Source organism: Rhineura floridana, chromosome 9 (assembly GCF_030035675.1).
Source record: "Rhineura floridana isolate rRhiFlo1 chromosome 9, rRhiFlo1.hap2, whole genome shotgun sequence".
Lineage (NCBI taxonomy): Eukaryota > Metazoa > Chordata > Lepidosauria > Squamata > Rhineuridae > Rhineura > Rhineura floridana.
Window position 1 is genome coordinate 11475685 of NC_084488.1, and position 15325 is coordinate 11491009.

The 15325-nt window shown below is 39.9% G+C and overlaps 1 protein-coding gene across 6 annotated transcripts in view; it reads right to left on the reverse strand.

Annotated features, from left to right (window-relative positions):
- Positions 1–3806: 3806 nt before the first annotated feature.
- PPARGC1A (PPARG coactivator 1 alpha) overlaps positions 3807–15325 on the reverse strand; it is a 931093-nt gene continuing 919574 nt past the window's right edge. For all 6 annotated transcript variants that reach the window (XM_061583991.1, XM_061583992.1, XM_061583995.1 and 3 more), the window contains 3 exons: positions 11806–11927; positions 11310–11461; positions 3807–8646 (listed from right to left, as the gene is read on the reverse strand). In XM_061583991.1, coding sequence (XP_061439975.1) covers positions 8543–8646; positions 11310–11461; positions 11806–11927 — 378 coding nt within the window. In that variant the 3' untranslated portion in view covers positions 3807–8542. The remainder of the gene's footprint in view (positions 8647–11309; positions 11462–11805; positions 11928–15325) is intronic.

Below are 15325 nucleotides of genomic sequence, written 5' to 3' on the forward strand. Positions count from 1 at the left end.
CAGCAGGGGAGTCCTACTCCTCCACCCTAATGTGGGGCCCTTCAGGGGCCCCTGTGGGCCACGGGGTACTCAGCCAGGACTCGATCTGGCCACCCTTGGGCGCTGGCCCAGATTGAGACAGTGAGCCATAACATTTGCTTCAGGATCGGTAGCCACCCTGAAACTCATGGAGTGTAACACCCACAGATAGCAGATGGATTTGAAGAAAGGATAGGGTGGACAAGCTGTGTTACCAAAACCCTTTTGGCTTCTTTTGATATTCATTCAAATGGTTTACCTGATGAAGAGCTTCTAAATCCATTATATTTTTTGCTTCAGGAGAAATCCTGTGACAACTTAAGGATGTGCAGATGTAACCTTCCCCTTGAACAAATTCATTAATATAAACTCACTAGCAGTCTGTTACCTGGCATTACTCAGGAATTCTGAGGAACAAAAGATCAGTGCAGTTTTGAAAGGTTCAGTCCGCCATCTTGATTCAACATGCTGTCCAACTGAATCCAAACACAGATAAAAGCCAGCTCCTTTATTTCAGGCACCATCTTGCAAAATGTGGTTACGATATCTTAAGAGGTGTCCAGATGCTCATCGAACAGCTAAACAATTTTACAAAACATACAGATTTTTGCTTCCCTCCATATTCTTTGTTATGTCCCAGCTGTTGAAGAATCTCAAAACATACGTCAAATTTCACTTACCGCAAGATTGCTGTGGTGACTAATTTGAGCCAATAATGCAGATAGGAATGTAGCAGGGAGCATTAAGTACCCTGTACCTTTTTTTTGTAGAAATATTCAAGAATATTGGCTATGTTCCCAGCACAATATCTAGGAATTGGGCTGTGGAACAAATTGCAGTGGGATAATAACTTCAATAGTTCCTGTGTATGATACATTTATAGAAGCCTACAGTCACATAACTGGCTAATTAGCAGAAATCAATATGCGAAATCATCCCACCTATGCATGCCATATTCATAGCCTTTATTGTACTTTTAAGGGTTGCCAGCTCACAATGCCAAAATGATAGCAGAAGCCTCAGCTGTCAGAATTACCCTCTTGTGCAACTCAAGCCTCCCTCTCCTCTACCTCTTTCAAATTCGTTTCTTCGTCCATGACCTACACTGCACCACACCCACAGCCACCTTTCTTTCCATTAGCTTTCCTGCCTCTTGGGACTTGGAAAAGTTCTTACCCACTTTCCATTTTTTATCCACCGCAACATTTCAATTAAAATTGTGCTGGAAACAGATGGCTTCATTCCTGCTGCGCTTCTCTTCTGAAGTAGTCCAGGCAAGTCCAATGGTGCCCTCCAAGAAGTGGACTGAGGGTCTTAGCCAGCCAGGTAGTGATTATGTTCCATAACCTGATCAGGCACATTAGCAAGTGAAGAGGCTTGTCTCTCTCTCCCTCCACCATGCAATGCTTGAATGGAAGATTCCTACTTTAAAAAAAATCTCATCACTGAGTTTCCAAGACCATCAAGATATACTGTATCACAGTGGTAGCCAACATGGTGTCCTCCGATGTTGTGGCCTGCAGTTCCCACCATCCCCGACTATTGACCATGCTGGCTGGGGCTGATGGAAGTTGTAGTCCACAACATCTGGAGGGCACCACACTGGCTAATCTTGCTGTACCATTTCACAACTTACAAGATGAACACCTACCCCTCAGCTACCTTCCTTGGATACCTTTCACTTATACATTTGCTCTTCAGGTTCAGAAAGAGAGCAGTCTTGCAGATGTAAATTGCAATTCAAAACAAGAAAATGTCCACATGCCATTGGTGTGTGCACTCTCCTAAAGATATACCTGATGTTCTAGCCCTCTTCAGGTATGATGGTCCATGCCAGTTATAACTGTGTGGCTGGAAGCACAGTCCTGCCCCTTCCTCACTGCTACCATTCTGAAGTGGGGAGCCTTCTGCAACACACATAGGCTCCCTGCATTACCAGGGTCCTAAATCCTACAGGGAGCCTGCATGTGTATGAGAAGCTTCCCTCTTCAATCCTGCACTCTCAGTGTGAGGACGGCAGCAGGGCTGGGCTGGGCGGGATGCAACCGAGGGGGTGAAGCCAGTGAGCATAGCTCAACTCTCCCCCTGGTGTGAGAGACTGAACACCCAAGATCATCTAAATTCTCTAACAAGAAAAGGTGGATTCTATTGACCTGCGTTAACTTGGCAAATATAATTAAATTATTTGCATACATTGATTCCAATAATCACAGGGAGTGGGAGGGAGCTATGCAGAACATGGAGCCTCGTCTCTGCCCAACTAACTTCTATTTCAATAGCCATTCCTTGCATACTTTCAAACCAGATTAAGAAAACTTTAAGGTGAAAGCAGAGAGTCTGTCACGTCATGCCAAAAAGTCTGTGGGTTTTTCCCCTGAACATGTGCAGAATTCTGTCCACAGCCACCCTGAAGCACAGACCCTGCTTGCTTGGGGGAAGTAACAGGGGCAGGGAGTAGGGTTGAAATATTTGATTCCCTTTATTTTGTTCATTGAGGCTGATGTGGACCGCACCTTTTTCTTGTTTTTAAAAGGGGGGGGGATTTCACAGAAATAATCATACAATGAGTCAAAAACTATTACATATAGAGATGAAAGGAATGCCCAAGTAGGGCTAGCCTAATAGCTCACTCTCCTTTGTTTAGCATTGTTTTTACCACCTTCTCCTTACTATACACGTTCTATAGCAATTGCATCAGCTAAGTACTTTCACGCTATTGAAAACATCTGTCACATAGGTACAAATTTAGAATCATCACATTACATGGCTAGTCTAGGTCATTTATAGATCAGATCTTATACTACAGTGATTGAAGTTCCATTATAGCCATCCAAACAGGACACATAATCATTGCCTACTGGAAGCTCACATCTAAAGGGATATAAAAAGGTTTTATTTCATTTTTTTTTGCAAACTGACCCAGCTTATTAATGGGGCAAACCACTAATGGCACAAACCACTCCTTGTACGTTACAATCTTTGCTGGCAGGACAATAGTGGTTTGGAACCATTTTGCACCAACTGCTATTTTACTTCCCAATTTTGGGCTCCCTCTGTTTGGATTCTGATCATTTTTGTGTTATGGAGGAATTGCTTTGTTATGTTGCTGAGAAAGGCTATTATTTATAAGTACTGGTTCTCTTACCAGATATGGACAGCATGGAAGCAGAGGCAAAACATCTTCATCTAAAAGACATATAGATCTATATTACAATTTGGCAACATAGGACATGTGCAAATAGGAAACACCTTTTTGAAGAATGGAAGCACTTGATGGCTACCCACATAGACTGCAGAACAATATACATTCCAACTACTAGTTGCTTGTACATATGCATGACTAGTTGTGCCAGAAATGTGGATGTAAATACAATGCAATGGGTATAGATGGCATCTAAATTGAGATATGCATTCCAAGTTCAGCAAAATATTTGTGTATGGTAGCCTGAGTCTCATGCAGAGATTGGACGGGGACAAGAGGTTGCTCACCCACTATACAATCACATTAATTTCATATGTGCCTGCAGAGGAAAAACCAACTTCAAGAAGAAAGTATTTACCAGGCAAGCTGGCCAGAAAAATAATAAAAGTAAAATCTGCTCTGTGACATAGCAGCTATCTTAAAACACAAGCACACAAACACGGTTTTCTTTATGTTAGCAATCCAGGTTAAAACAACGTATTTAAAAACTGAATCATGAAAATTGAAAGGCGAAAATCGGCAATGCGCCTGGTCCTTGAACACATGATATACTAAATATTGATTTCTTAAAAAATAATTTATTGCTTTAATTTTTTTTCCTTTACAACAGAAGACACTCAAAATCCAGAAAGAAAAAGCTGTAAACGTTTAGTTTGGCATTCACACAATCAAACGTTAAAATACCTGTATCTTAAACCTACAAGCAATGAATGGCAAGGATTACGCAGACTGGAAGGGTGCTACAGTATGCGAAACAAAGCTTGTGAAAAAGTTCTCTTTTATTGCTATCTACCTACTTAGGAATACAAAGACAAAAAAGAGCAGGCATAGAACAGGACACAGTGGAATCTACTTGAACACAATATGCTGGTGATAAAAATGAGGATAGATGTCAGACTCAGATGCACTGATCATGGGACAAAATCAGTTTCCCTACACCTTTTTTTGGGGGGGGGATTAGGTAGGTAGGTAGGTAGGTATGTTGTATCTTTAGAAGAAGCAATGAATGCCAAACAGTAAGTGCACTCCACTTATATCATCCCTGTTTAAAATGTATAACTGCTCAGGTTCCCTGCAGTGTGGGGGCTGCTGGAACCATGTAGACAGAGCCCCTCATGTGGGGATGTTCTAGCTTCATGCAGCACATAGCTAAACTATAAAATTCGTTACTGGATGATGTGGTGATGGCTGATAACTTACACAGCTTTAAAAGGGGATTAGACAAGTTCATCAAAGGCAAGGCTATCAATTGCTACTGGTGATGGCTGAACACTAACTCCAGGATAGTACACCAATAATTGGGGGGAAACAGCAGGGGAAGGCTATTGCATGCATATCTTGCTTGTAGGCTTCCCACAGACATCATGTTGACCACTGTGGTAAGCAGGATACTGAACTAGACAAGATATTTGTCCGATCTAGCAGGGGTCTTATGTTTTTACCCAGTCAATACCATATCAATAGCTGTTGACCATGGAAATTAAATGGAGCCTCCATGTTCAGGGGCAGTATGCCTCTGAATGTAGAACATAAAGATGGGAGAACCCTATTGACTCCCCTCCCCCAATTAATTGGCCTTTTAAGTGTTCAAATCAAACTTGATTTTTTTTATTTTATTTTAACATTCACAAAGCCCAATCCCACTTTAAAAGCCTTCTGCCTTTACCACTCCTCCATCTGGCCTACCGGAACAAATGATGGTCCACACACTCCCAGTAGAGATCATGTGGCTTGATGTCCAGATTCATGATTTCCAGTGGGAAATGAGGCATAGAGCATTATTTGCAACCCAAGAGCCTGTTCTGTCTTTTGCCACCTATTCCCCCTGACTCAAAATCGAGGCTTCCCGCCCCCCTTGGGGACAATCAAAGGGTGGGGTGGGCTACCCACATGGTTCCAGTTCACATGCATATCACATATGTTGGGTCACACCAAAGAGAAGTGGCTCCCACCTTCTGTGTTTGCACATGAAGGTGGGCACAGTTGTTTAAGATTCAGAAACTGCTTCCACTTTCAAGATTTTCAATTAAGAACCAGGTTTAATAATTTTTTTTGTACTGAGATATGAATACCTGACTACCAAAAAACACATGTGCTGTGTTTCAATTCACCCTTTTGTACCTGAAAACTCATTTGAGCAGTTTGGGTTCTGTCATCTCATATTCAAGTTCTAAACATCTTGTAAAAAGACCCATAGTTAATGCTGCAGCATATTCCATCTACAGCTATCTGCTCACTGGTTGGTTTAAGTAGGCAAATTATTACCCAGCCTCACTGCCATCATGCCTTGCCCTGAGCATGATTCAGGTCACTGGGGTGCAGCACTTACATACACAGGACCTTGATAAAAGTCAATAGAGCCCTGCTTTCCCCTTTGCCTGTCTACACCCAACTGCAACTAGCACAAGAAGCCATTTGGATGAATGGGAGGTCTATGCACACCTCTCATATCCCCAATGAATTCATTCCCTTCACTTGAAGAAGTTACTTATTCTTCTGAATCATGAGGCAAGAGGGAAGGCTAGATGAGGACATGGACACATGGACCTTTTACCCACCATGGCAGCCCATTGATCTACATGTAGCTAGATGGAGAACAGGGTTCTCCGGAACCATGTTGGGCTCCTCTGTGTGCAGTGGGCCTGCAGTAGACCCCGCCAAGCTCATTGTGGCACTAAAAAGCTATTTGGTTTGGCAGGCTGGGAGGTTTGTATACATTCTTAGAGCCATAAACGTTCTGGGGAAATTCTTGTGATTCTGTAAACAAGCAGTGAATGCCCTAAAAGAGGAAACTTAAAAAGGAGTAACAACCTTGCAAGGAACATTTGACTTGAAATCCAATAGGGTGATTGACAGGAATGACTTGAATGGACAAGACATCAGTCATATAATAGATACACAAGTTAATCTGTTTTAGTGGCTTGCACTGTGCCAGCCCATAAGCTTGCAAATGGATTCTACAATTTCTGATACAATCTGAAGGCGTCCACAATGTTATGGACACCTCTAAGGCCATATTAGTGCATAGTTAAAGAAAAATAAGGAAGAGTCACTGCTTCTGAAAAAAAGCTAGATTTTCCCCCAAAAATGAAAATACATTTAGCAACCTGACAACCGGTGTGCATCCTAGGTATAAAATTTCCACTGGCCTTTTTATTATTTTAGTCAACTCATAATTTATAATAAATAGGTTAATCACAACCGATAAATATGCATCTTTAAATAAACAAAGGAATGAAGAATTAGTGTTTATACAAGATGAGTACATTTAAAAATCATAAATAATCATTGAACTCTGCCAATGAACAGATTACTGGCTTCAAGAACAGTGTTCAGACACAGGATTATTGTAAAAAACGTAACTGTGCTCTGTACCACAGCAGTTTTTCTTTATCAAATTAAAGTCACAACAATTAAAACAAAGTATCATTTTTAAAAAGATTTGTGACTTCTAGTTTGAAAACTATTATTAATACATAAAATAAAAACACCTTTTAATGATTACCCATTTGAGAAGCTTTACATAAAATTATGGTATCTTCTAGAAAAACTTTAAAATGAGAAAAATCTCCCACCCCCTTTAATAAATTTGTTTATATAAAACAGCTAAAGAAAGAGACGCAATAATAATAATAGTAACGTGGAAAAATATTGCAGAGGAGGTTAATGGCTAGTTGCCTAACATAGTTCTTCACAAAGGGTATGATCCAGCCAAAGTTAAGCACTTTTGCAGTGCAATTTCTATGCAAGTTTCCTCAGAAGTAAGTCTGATTGAGTTCAGTGTGCCTTACTCCCAAATAAGTATAGATATTATCATGGTCTTCACCAAATTCATTTGAGAGATTTATCTATGTACTTAAGGACTCCACTGAAATTAATAGAGCTAGACAGGTACGGGGCTGGAAACCACAACACTTAAGTTTCCTCCCCTGCCCATTGCTTCTCTGCTAAGTGTTGCACTCTCCTCCTGACTTTATGTCCAACTTAGGACATCCATCAGAAGGGCCCAGGGCTTTAATATCAAATATAATACAAGTATATGGGAACATATATCCAGTTCCCAACACTGCCATACTGTGAATTACCCATGACTGAAAATTACTGAAGTAGACATTTTGAGGAGTGGTAAAGTACAGGCGCAATTCTACGACTCTAGCTAATGAATAACTTTGTTCTTAACTTTGGCTGAATTCTAATCATTGTTATTAGATAAGCTAATTAACGAAGGGATGGATGATGTGCCTAAAGCATCAATACCCCTCACACACTTTTCTTTTTTTACAATCAAATATATATAAGCATAAGTTCAGCTTTCTAAATATGTTTGTGTACAATATTGTTTTGCCTCATATAATTACATTTGAATATTCTTGATTAAGAAAAAATTCAGCAGTTTTTTTTTTAAAAGAACGCTGCATTTACAGTGCATAGCCGTAACAAAAAAGAGCATCATTTTGTCATACGGTATGTACACAAAATAAAAAATACTCCATTTAAGATCTGTAAATACTTAACTACATTCTTGAATGTAGCAAATAATCTAACTGTACATCCATCCCCCTCTTCCCCTCCCCTTGAAGGACTATCCTCAATGTCTTTGTAGTGTAACACCATGTCGGTTCACCAAACGGGCGGGGAAATCACACCAAAGATGCTGGCGGTTAATGAGGGTCTCAAAATTTCTCTATGCAAGATAAATGTCTTGGACACTGACATGGAGGTCACAATTAAAAAGACAAAATTGTAAAACACTATAGAGGTTTTTAATCCTTTCACAATTTCCCCCCCTTGCTTTCACAAGAAAAGCACAATGAGAGATGGTGGGTTTTGTGGATCTGTAGTTTTCTTCAGGATTGTCGTCGTTTTAAAACAACATGATGTGAGAAGAAGCTTCTTCAATGAAACAAACAAGAAGAGCCACAAAAAACTGCAGTGTGTCTCAGATGTCAGCAGCTGAAGTTTGAATTTGCTTTGTTTTGAAAATGTTGTATGTACACATTTTGGAGTTTTCATATTTTAAAAATGTATCTCTATGGAACTGCTGCCATTTCCAGTGGTTCCCACTTGGCCATCTCTACAAAGATCAAAACCCTCACCCTCATCACCCTGGAAAAGCAAAGTGGAGACCCAGGGGTACACAAATGCTTACACCAGACCCGTTTTGCCTCTTTATTCCTTAAGCAGCTGTTCGTGTAAACTATGGTTTTGTACGGAAAGAGTAGGAGAAATTTGTAAGCATGACTTCTTCATTGTCCATTATTGAAGGACGTGATGTCCATGAGGTATTCACCATCCCTCCATTATCCTTGGCCATGATGCACATTACCTCCGCAAGCTTCGCTGTGCCTCTTTAAGTAAACTGTCAAAATCCATGGAGTCATACTTGCTCTTAGTCGAAGCAGGATCAAAATCGTCTGAGTTTGAATCTAGAAGAATATATATATATTCTTGATTATTTTTATAGAGCCTCTTTGAAATTACAGTATAGAGTGGTTTGCATGCAACTCTAGAAATGCAAACTGCACTGAGATTTACGATGTCTTGATTCTAATGTGCAATGGAGAACTGTGACTAATTTGTTTACCTATGACTTCTTTATATTTGAGCAATAACTTAACCACCATTACACATTTATCATGCTACATATCTACAGGCCCAAACAACATTCTACAGGACCATACAACTCCTTCCAATCTTACCTTCACAGCTGTCCTTCCAAATCCTTTTAAAGTACTGGAGTATTAAGGAAATGGCAGGGGAATCCATGCATAGGTCCTTCCCATACCAGTGTTGCACCAGTTCCCAGATGGGGTGATGCTGGTATGGGATGGAGCCACAGCATGCAATTCTCCCATATGATCTCAATTTCCTAATCTAAAGGCAGAACCAAACTGGAAGAAGACTCCCATACCACTACAAGAAGTGTTAGAAGGGGCTCTTTATCAATATTCAGTGTCTCTATTCATACAGGATTGTGCACCACTATCTTACCCCGGTGAGATGGGCTCTGGATATGCAAGCAAAGACTTACTCCAAGCCCCTCACCATTTAATAATCTTAGCTTTAGTGCTGCATTTGATTTACAACACTATATTTTTCCTCTCACTTCTTAATGGGTCGCAGTTATTCCTAGCACAGCTTGTAGAGCTAGAATGTTACAAGCTCTTTTGAACAACATTTGTGGACTCATCACACACAATGATAATATTCTGGTGGTTTCAAAGGAAGTTCTACTAACTGCAATCACCCCTTCCCTTGGATATTTATTCAAGGATGCCATTTGTATTCTATTTTTTTTAATTAATTAAAAAAATTAGCTATTTGTGTTCAGGGTTTTGCTGTTTTACATTGATTTATGATATGATGCCTCCCCTGATTAGGGCCTCAGTCCTCTTCTGTTTAGTTTACTACTGTCCTCCCTTCAACACCAGTCTTACACGTTGAATCTGACAATTTAGTCCTACATCAATACGTTTTTCTCTTACAGGAAAAGCTCAGCAATTTTTAAAATTAAAACCCAGAAAGACACAGGGAAGTTCTGTTGAGGAAAAGGTTTGAGGATACACAATCGACATGGAAAGCTCTTCCAGAGCTCACTCTCAGTGATGGATAATGTTCTAGGAGGTCTCTTTAAGGCAACTTATTTTATACCCTAGATGTTTTGAGATACTAAAAAAACACCCCTGTCTTCATCAGTGTGGAAGATAAGTCAAATCAAGTCAAGACTTCAATCCGTCTTCATGGATTTTATCAGCCAGTGTTTGAACAAATGATTTGCCACCTTTTATATTTTCATCACTGGGCCTCTATCTCTCCAGCAGTCAGCTGCCTCTCTGCAGCTTTACACTATCTATTTAGCCAGTGAAGTGAATTATAGCATATTCACTTTGAACAATGCATATCGCTTTTATCATTTAGAGTCGGAGAAGACATCAATTGGCTAGGGAAAATATTGCTTTGCATTCACTTCTCGCATGACACAAAGCAGAGGGAGGGCATACAAGATTTCAAACAGAAGAATGGCAGTGTGCTGAAATCTTAATGATTCCAGCCATTAATTAAAACACATACAGTGAGGCTATTAAGAAGGGCTACACATGGCATCTCTCTTAATCCTATTTTTGATAAGAGAAAAATATTTCCTGCTTAACAATATCGAAATATACAGTTAAGAGGATTCTGTAAAATAAGAAGAGAGTCTTTGGAGAAAAACATCTCAGGTGCCATTTATTAGGAAAGTACTAGTTGCCATATGTACAGGTAGTCCTGTGGTAGCAAGAAATGACTAAGGTCCAGAATACCTTAGGGACCATCTCCTCCCATATCATTCTACCCACTCTCAGATCAGGAGAGGTCCTTCCCTACGTCCTCCCTAGGGTGGAAGAACTTTTTTGTGAGATGAGAGAGAAGGCCTTCTCAGTGGCTGCAGCTAGATTATGGAATACCATACACTGTAAAGTGTGGTTCGTTCACTCCCCTTACTATTTTTCACCAGTCATTCCCCTTACTATTTTTCACCAGTTAAATGTTTTGTTTTGAACTCCTGAGTTAGTCTCTGGTTGATTTTATAAAATTGTAATTTGAAATGCTGAAAGCCACCCTGAGAGATGCTTTTGTACCAGCAGGGTGGGATATCAATATTTTAAAAAATTAAAAAATTGGGCCTTATAACCATTTGAAGGTAGTGAGAATACAGGCATAGTGAATGACACAGCCAGCAATCTAAACTCCATTTGTTGTCCCAGTTCTCAACCCATTTTCAACAGGTCTACGCTGGCACAAGGAATAGGCAGAGCTGAAAATTGTGGAAGCAGTGGAGCAATTGCACAATACCCCTTCACAAACAGAGCCAGGCTCACTTTCACTGCACCTACATTCTGATAACCTCAAAATGATGATCTTCCATGACATCAAAAATACATGAATCCAGTTCAGAAAACACATTAGAAATAATTGCAGCTACTTTTTGAGTAAGACGTTTTAAACTTAATATATATATATATATATATTAGTTTAGCTTGAAAATTACAAAGCTCTTTAGTATATTGAATTTGCAGGCATGACATTCAGCAAAAAGTAAATGTCATACCTAGGTCTGCATAGTTAGACTTGCAAAATTGCTTTTGTCCACAGAAATACAGCTCAAAGTCAGGTTCATTGGATCTGCGCAGACTGTACCCATTTTCTAGAGCAGCAAAAGCGTCACAAGTGTAGCGGTAAGTAATGAAACCATAGCTGTCTCTGCAATTGAAAATAAAACATATTGTTGTGAATAACAATTAAAAAATATTAATGGACGTCAGCATCATCATTTCCTCAGAAGAGCTCTACTAGAGCTCACATACCGTAAATGCCAACAGTACCACATCCATTCATCAGCACGATTGTCCTGTCAGACAGCTAAACACTTTTTTCTGGGACAGGAAATCTCAACTATAGCAAGATTAATAAATATGGGGGGGTAAGGGGGGGGAAAGGCTTTTCAAAATTTCAGCTTGACTTCCGACACAGAACTTTCTCACTACCATTTTTTTTTGAAGTGTGGAAGTTTCCTAACAAGGAATAAACTAAAAGGCTAATTTTACCCATCATCCTGTAGATTTACTGTGCACTCCTCAATTTCACCAAAAACTTCAAACCGGTCTTTCAGTTCTGTTCGGGTTGTGTCAGGCCCAATTTTACCAACATAAATGACGCGCCGTTCTTCCTGTTGGAGAGGAGCACATTTTCACATGAAAGGGCGCTTATTTGAAAATACATACATAAAACTGAGGTGATAATCCTAAAATTGTAATTTAAAACCACCTAATTTGAAAGAGATGCCTTTATCTGAAACATAGCAATATAATTCTCTGAGAAAGGATCTATTTCAGCACATTCCACACATGGTGTGCACAACAATAAAAGTATTTACTTTCAAATTGTCAAGTCTGTGAAAAAAATGGTCACATTTCTCTGCCAGTGGACGAAAAGAAAAGCTGTACAGAATTTCCATAAAATATCAAACTGAAACAAAAGCCCTTGATTAAAAACAGTGTATTTTATTTTTCTTTACAGTGACTGGTATAAGAATCAGGCAGTGGATATTCCCAGGGTATGGTCTGAAGGCACTTGAGGCCATCACCTTGCTGAAACTAAGCTGGTCTAGGTCTAGCCACCTGGGAACCACATGTGGGCCACCTTGGTTTCCTTGATGAAAGAAAAGCAGGACAGAAATGTAAAAAACTAAACAACAAACAATACCTCAGCTGTCCCTAAGACAAACACAGCTCTTTAGAAGAGCTTTTGGGATGGTTCTGCTTGACTTGCTGGTTTACACTAGCCCTAAATTCTCAGTTGTTGTCTTCATTCTTTTTTGTACAGATTGGACCTTTGATTTTGTGTTTTAAGCTACGTTTATTATCTGTGCTGTGATCCACCTTGTGGATGTGATAGAAAGGCAGCGTATAAATTGTTCTCATATAAACTAAAAAGCGCAAAGTCCATTTATCTAGCAAAGAATCAGGCTGCAGAAATTATAGCAGATTCATGGATTGGATGGACTGCCTTCAAGTCGATTCTGACTTATGGCGACCCTATGAATAGGGTTTTCATGGTAAGCGGTATTCAGAGGGGGTTTACCATTGCCTTCCTCTGAGGCTGAGAGGCAGTGACTGGCCCAAGGTCACCCAGTGAGCTTCGTGGCTGTGTGGGGATTCGAACCCTGGTCTCCCAGGTCGTAGTCCAACACCTTAACCACTGCACCACTCTGGCTCTCATAGATTCATACACCCCTAAAAAACAGCTGTACTATAGGTTAAGCAAGTTTGGTCTGACTTGAACTCTCCATTGACATGTGAGGTCAAATGTACTCTGACAGCACTGGAAAAAACCCACAGAACTTGTGTGCCCATTTTCACAATTCCATGCTTCAGGTAACCCTCAACCATGACTAGGTATTAATTGCTATGTGGTGCTTCGATAGCCCTAGCTCCTTAATTTAGTGAAAAACTCCATATTTTTATTCTTAGGTCTTTGCAGGATTAATTCTGCCTCTACTGGAATGATTAAGACAGTTGAAAAACCATGCATGTAACGTGCTAGGGATCAAAATGACCCTATCAAATTGATCAGTGCCTCATCGTGTATACAGTTGCCTAGACCAAAATGTGTACTTTCCCTAATCCTCTGGAGGCATACTCAAAGCAAAATGTAAGTGGGGACCGCTGTCATCCTTCATGAGTTGGTGGGTGGACTTCTGCAGCAGGGAGTCTCCTGGACTTGTGAAGAGCTTCCTGCACAACTTAGAATCCTGATCTTCCACGGTTCTAAATTGTACAGGAAGTCTCCAATGACACAGGAAGTTCCCCACTTACAGGTCCACCCTCCAGCTCATGAAATATGATAGAGATGGGAGTGTAGTTTAGCACACTTCCCTCCACACTCCCCATCTGCATGTTGCCTTTACACATGAGTAGAATTCCTGAAGAGAGGCAGCCTCAGAAGAAGCGGGATGGCCTAGAGCTGTTGACACTAAGGGGAACATGTCATCTCTATGGTGGATTTAATGACAGGAGATTGCAGCAATACACTTTGTGTAACCATTTTGTCTCTCCTACTCATGCAGTTGTAAAATGTGGTGATTGTGCATATGCTGCTTGAGTAACATGGGATACGGTTGGAAGGTTTGTGAGACTTGTCACAGGGAACCCTCAGCTCAGGATTACTGCATTATATTTGTGCAGCTGTTGTAAATTATGTTGTATGTGTGCAAACAAGACACAATTTTTTTACACTTGTTTTAAGTGTTAAAAACAGTGTGACCAATCAGACCGCCTCACACACACCACTCTTGTTGATTTTTGTACTATGCATTGCAGGACATTGTTGATTCAATTGCTAATGTGAAATTATATTATTTCATAGGGAAAGGGTTCTCAATTTTTTTTAAATCTTGCAAATGGTGTTATGCTTAATAACTTCCACCAGGTATTTTATCTTTATGGCTTTTCGGGGATTTTTTTTAAATACCCTGTTATCAGAATGAGTCAATTTTTCTTATTGATGGAGGACTAAATCAATCCATCCAGCCCAGAGGTAACCAGATGTTGTTGGACAACAACTTTGATTATTCATCCCTGACCACTGGGGCTGCTGGGAATTACAGTTCAATTGCAGGGCACTATGATGGCTATCCTGATCTAGTCTATTATTGTCTAATCTGATTACCCACTCTCCATTGTCTGAAGCAGATGTCTTCCCTAATATTTGCTTCTATGGATGTTGTGAGCATTCACAGAGAAGTGCTCCTTGAAGACTTCAAGGGGCAAAAGAGTTTCACTTCCCATTAACAGATCACTTAAACAAACGCTTTATTTTCCTGCAATCAGTTTGAGAATCATTAGTATGACCATAGTCCAGCCACAGAGATGAGGACAATGGTGAGATTGTCTTATTGGCTAAATCTTTAATCCTAGAAAAATTACCCAAACACAGTATAATGTGTCAGGAACATGTAAGCATGGTCTCTGTCTCCGTTCCATATTTCTTGGCTTTATTTTAGGCTATCTTTGTTCTTAACGACTCTTCCCTGGAATAGGGGAGGATTCAGCTCATAAATCTGGAAACAGTAAAGATTTGCACATGTACTGTAATACCCCCGCCCAATATCTTAACAAAACAAAACTTAACTGCGCTGAACCACTTGATAAGAAACGATCTGGTTGACACTAGCTGTTGAACCAAAATGACTGACCAGATGGAGCATAACATAACAGCAGACTTTCTAATACACTTCATTTCATATAATATATCTGGAATGGAACAGGGGAAACCCATAATGTCTCACACACCAACACTGAAAACATAATGGAGCTATGTAATGGGAATAAACACTGCATATGTTCCATGAGATTCGTCATGAATGTGATCATTTTTGGCTTTTATTTCCCCTTCTCTTTATTTAGGGAGGGAGAGATAAGTCTGCTAAAACTGAACATTTTTTTAAAAAAAGCTTGGAAAAGTACAATTAAGGGAATAAGTAAAAACAACCAAATCACAGAAATTCAAATTTAAAACTGAAATGTACCATATGTCCTCCAATATGCAAGAACGACAAAAGAGTCT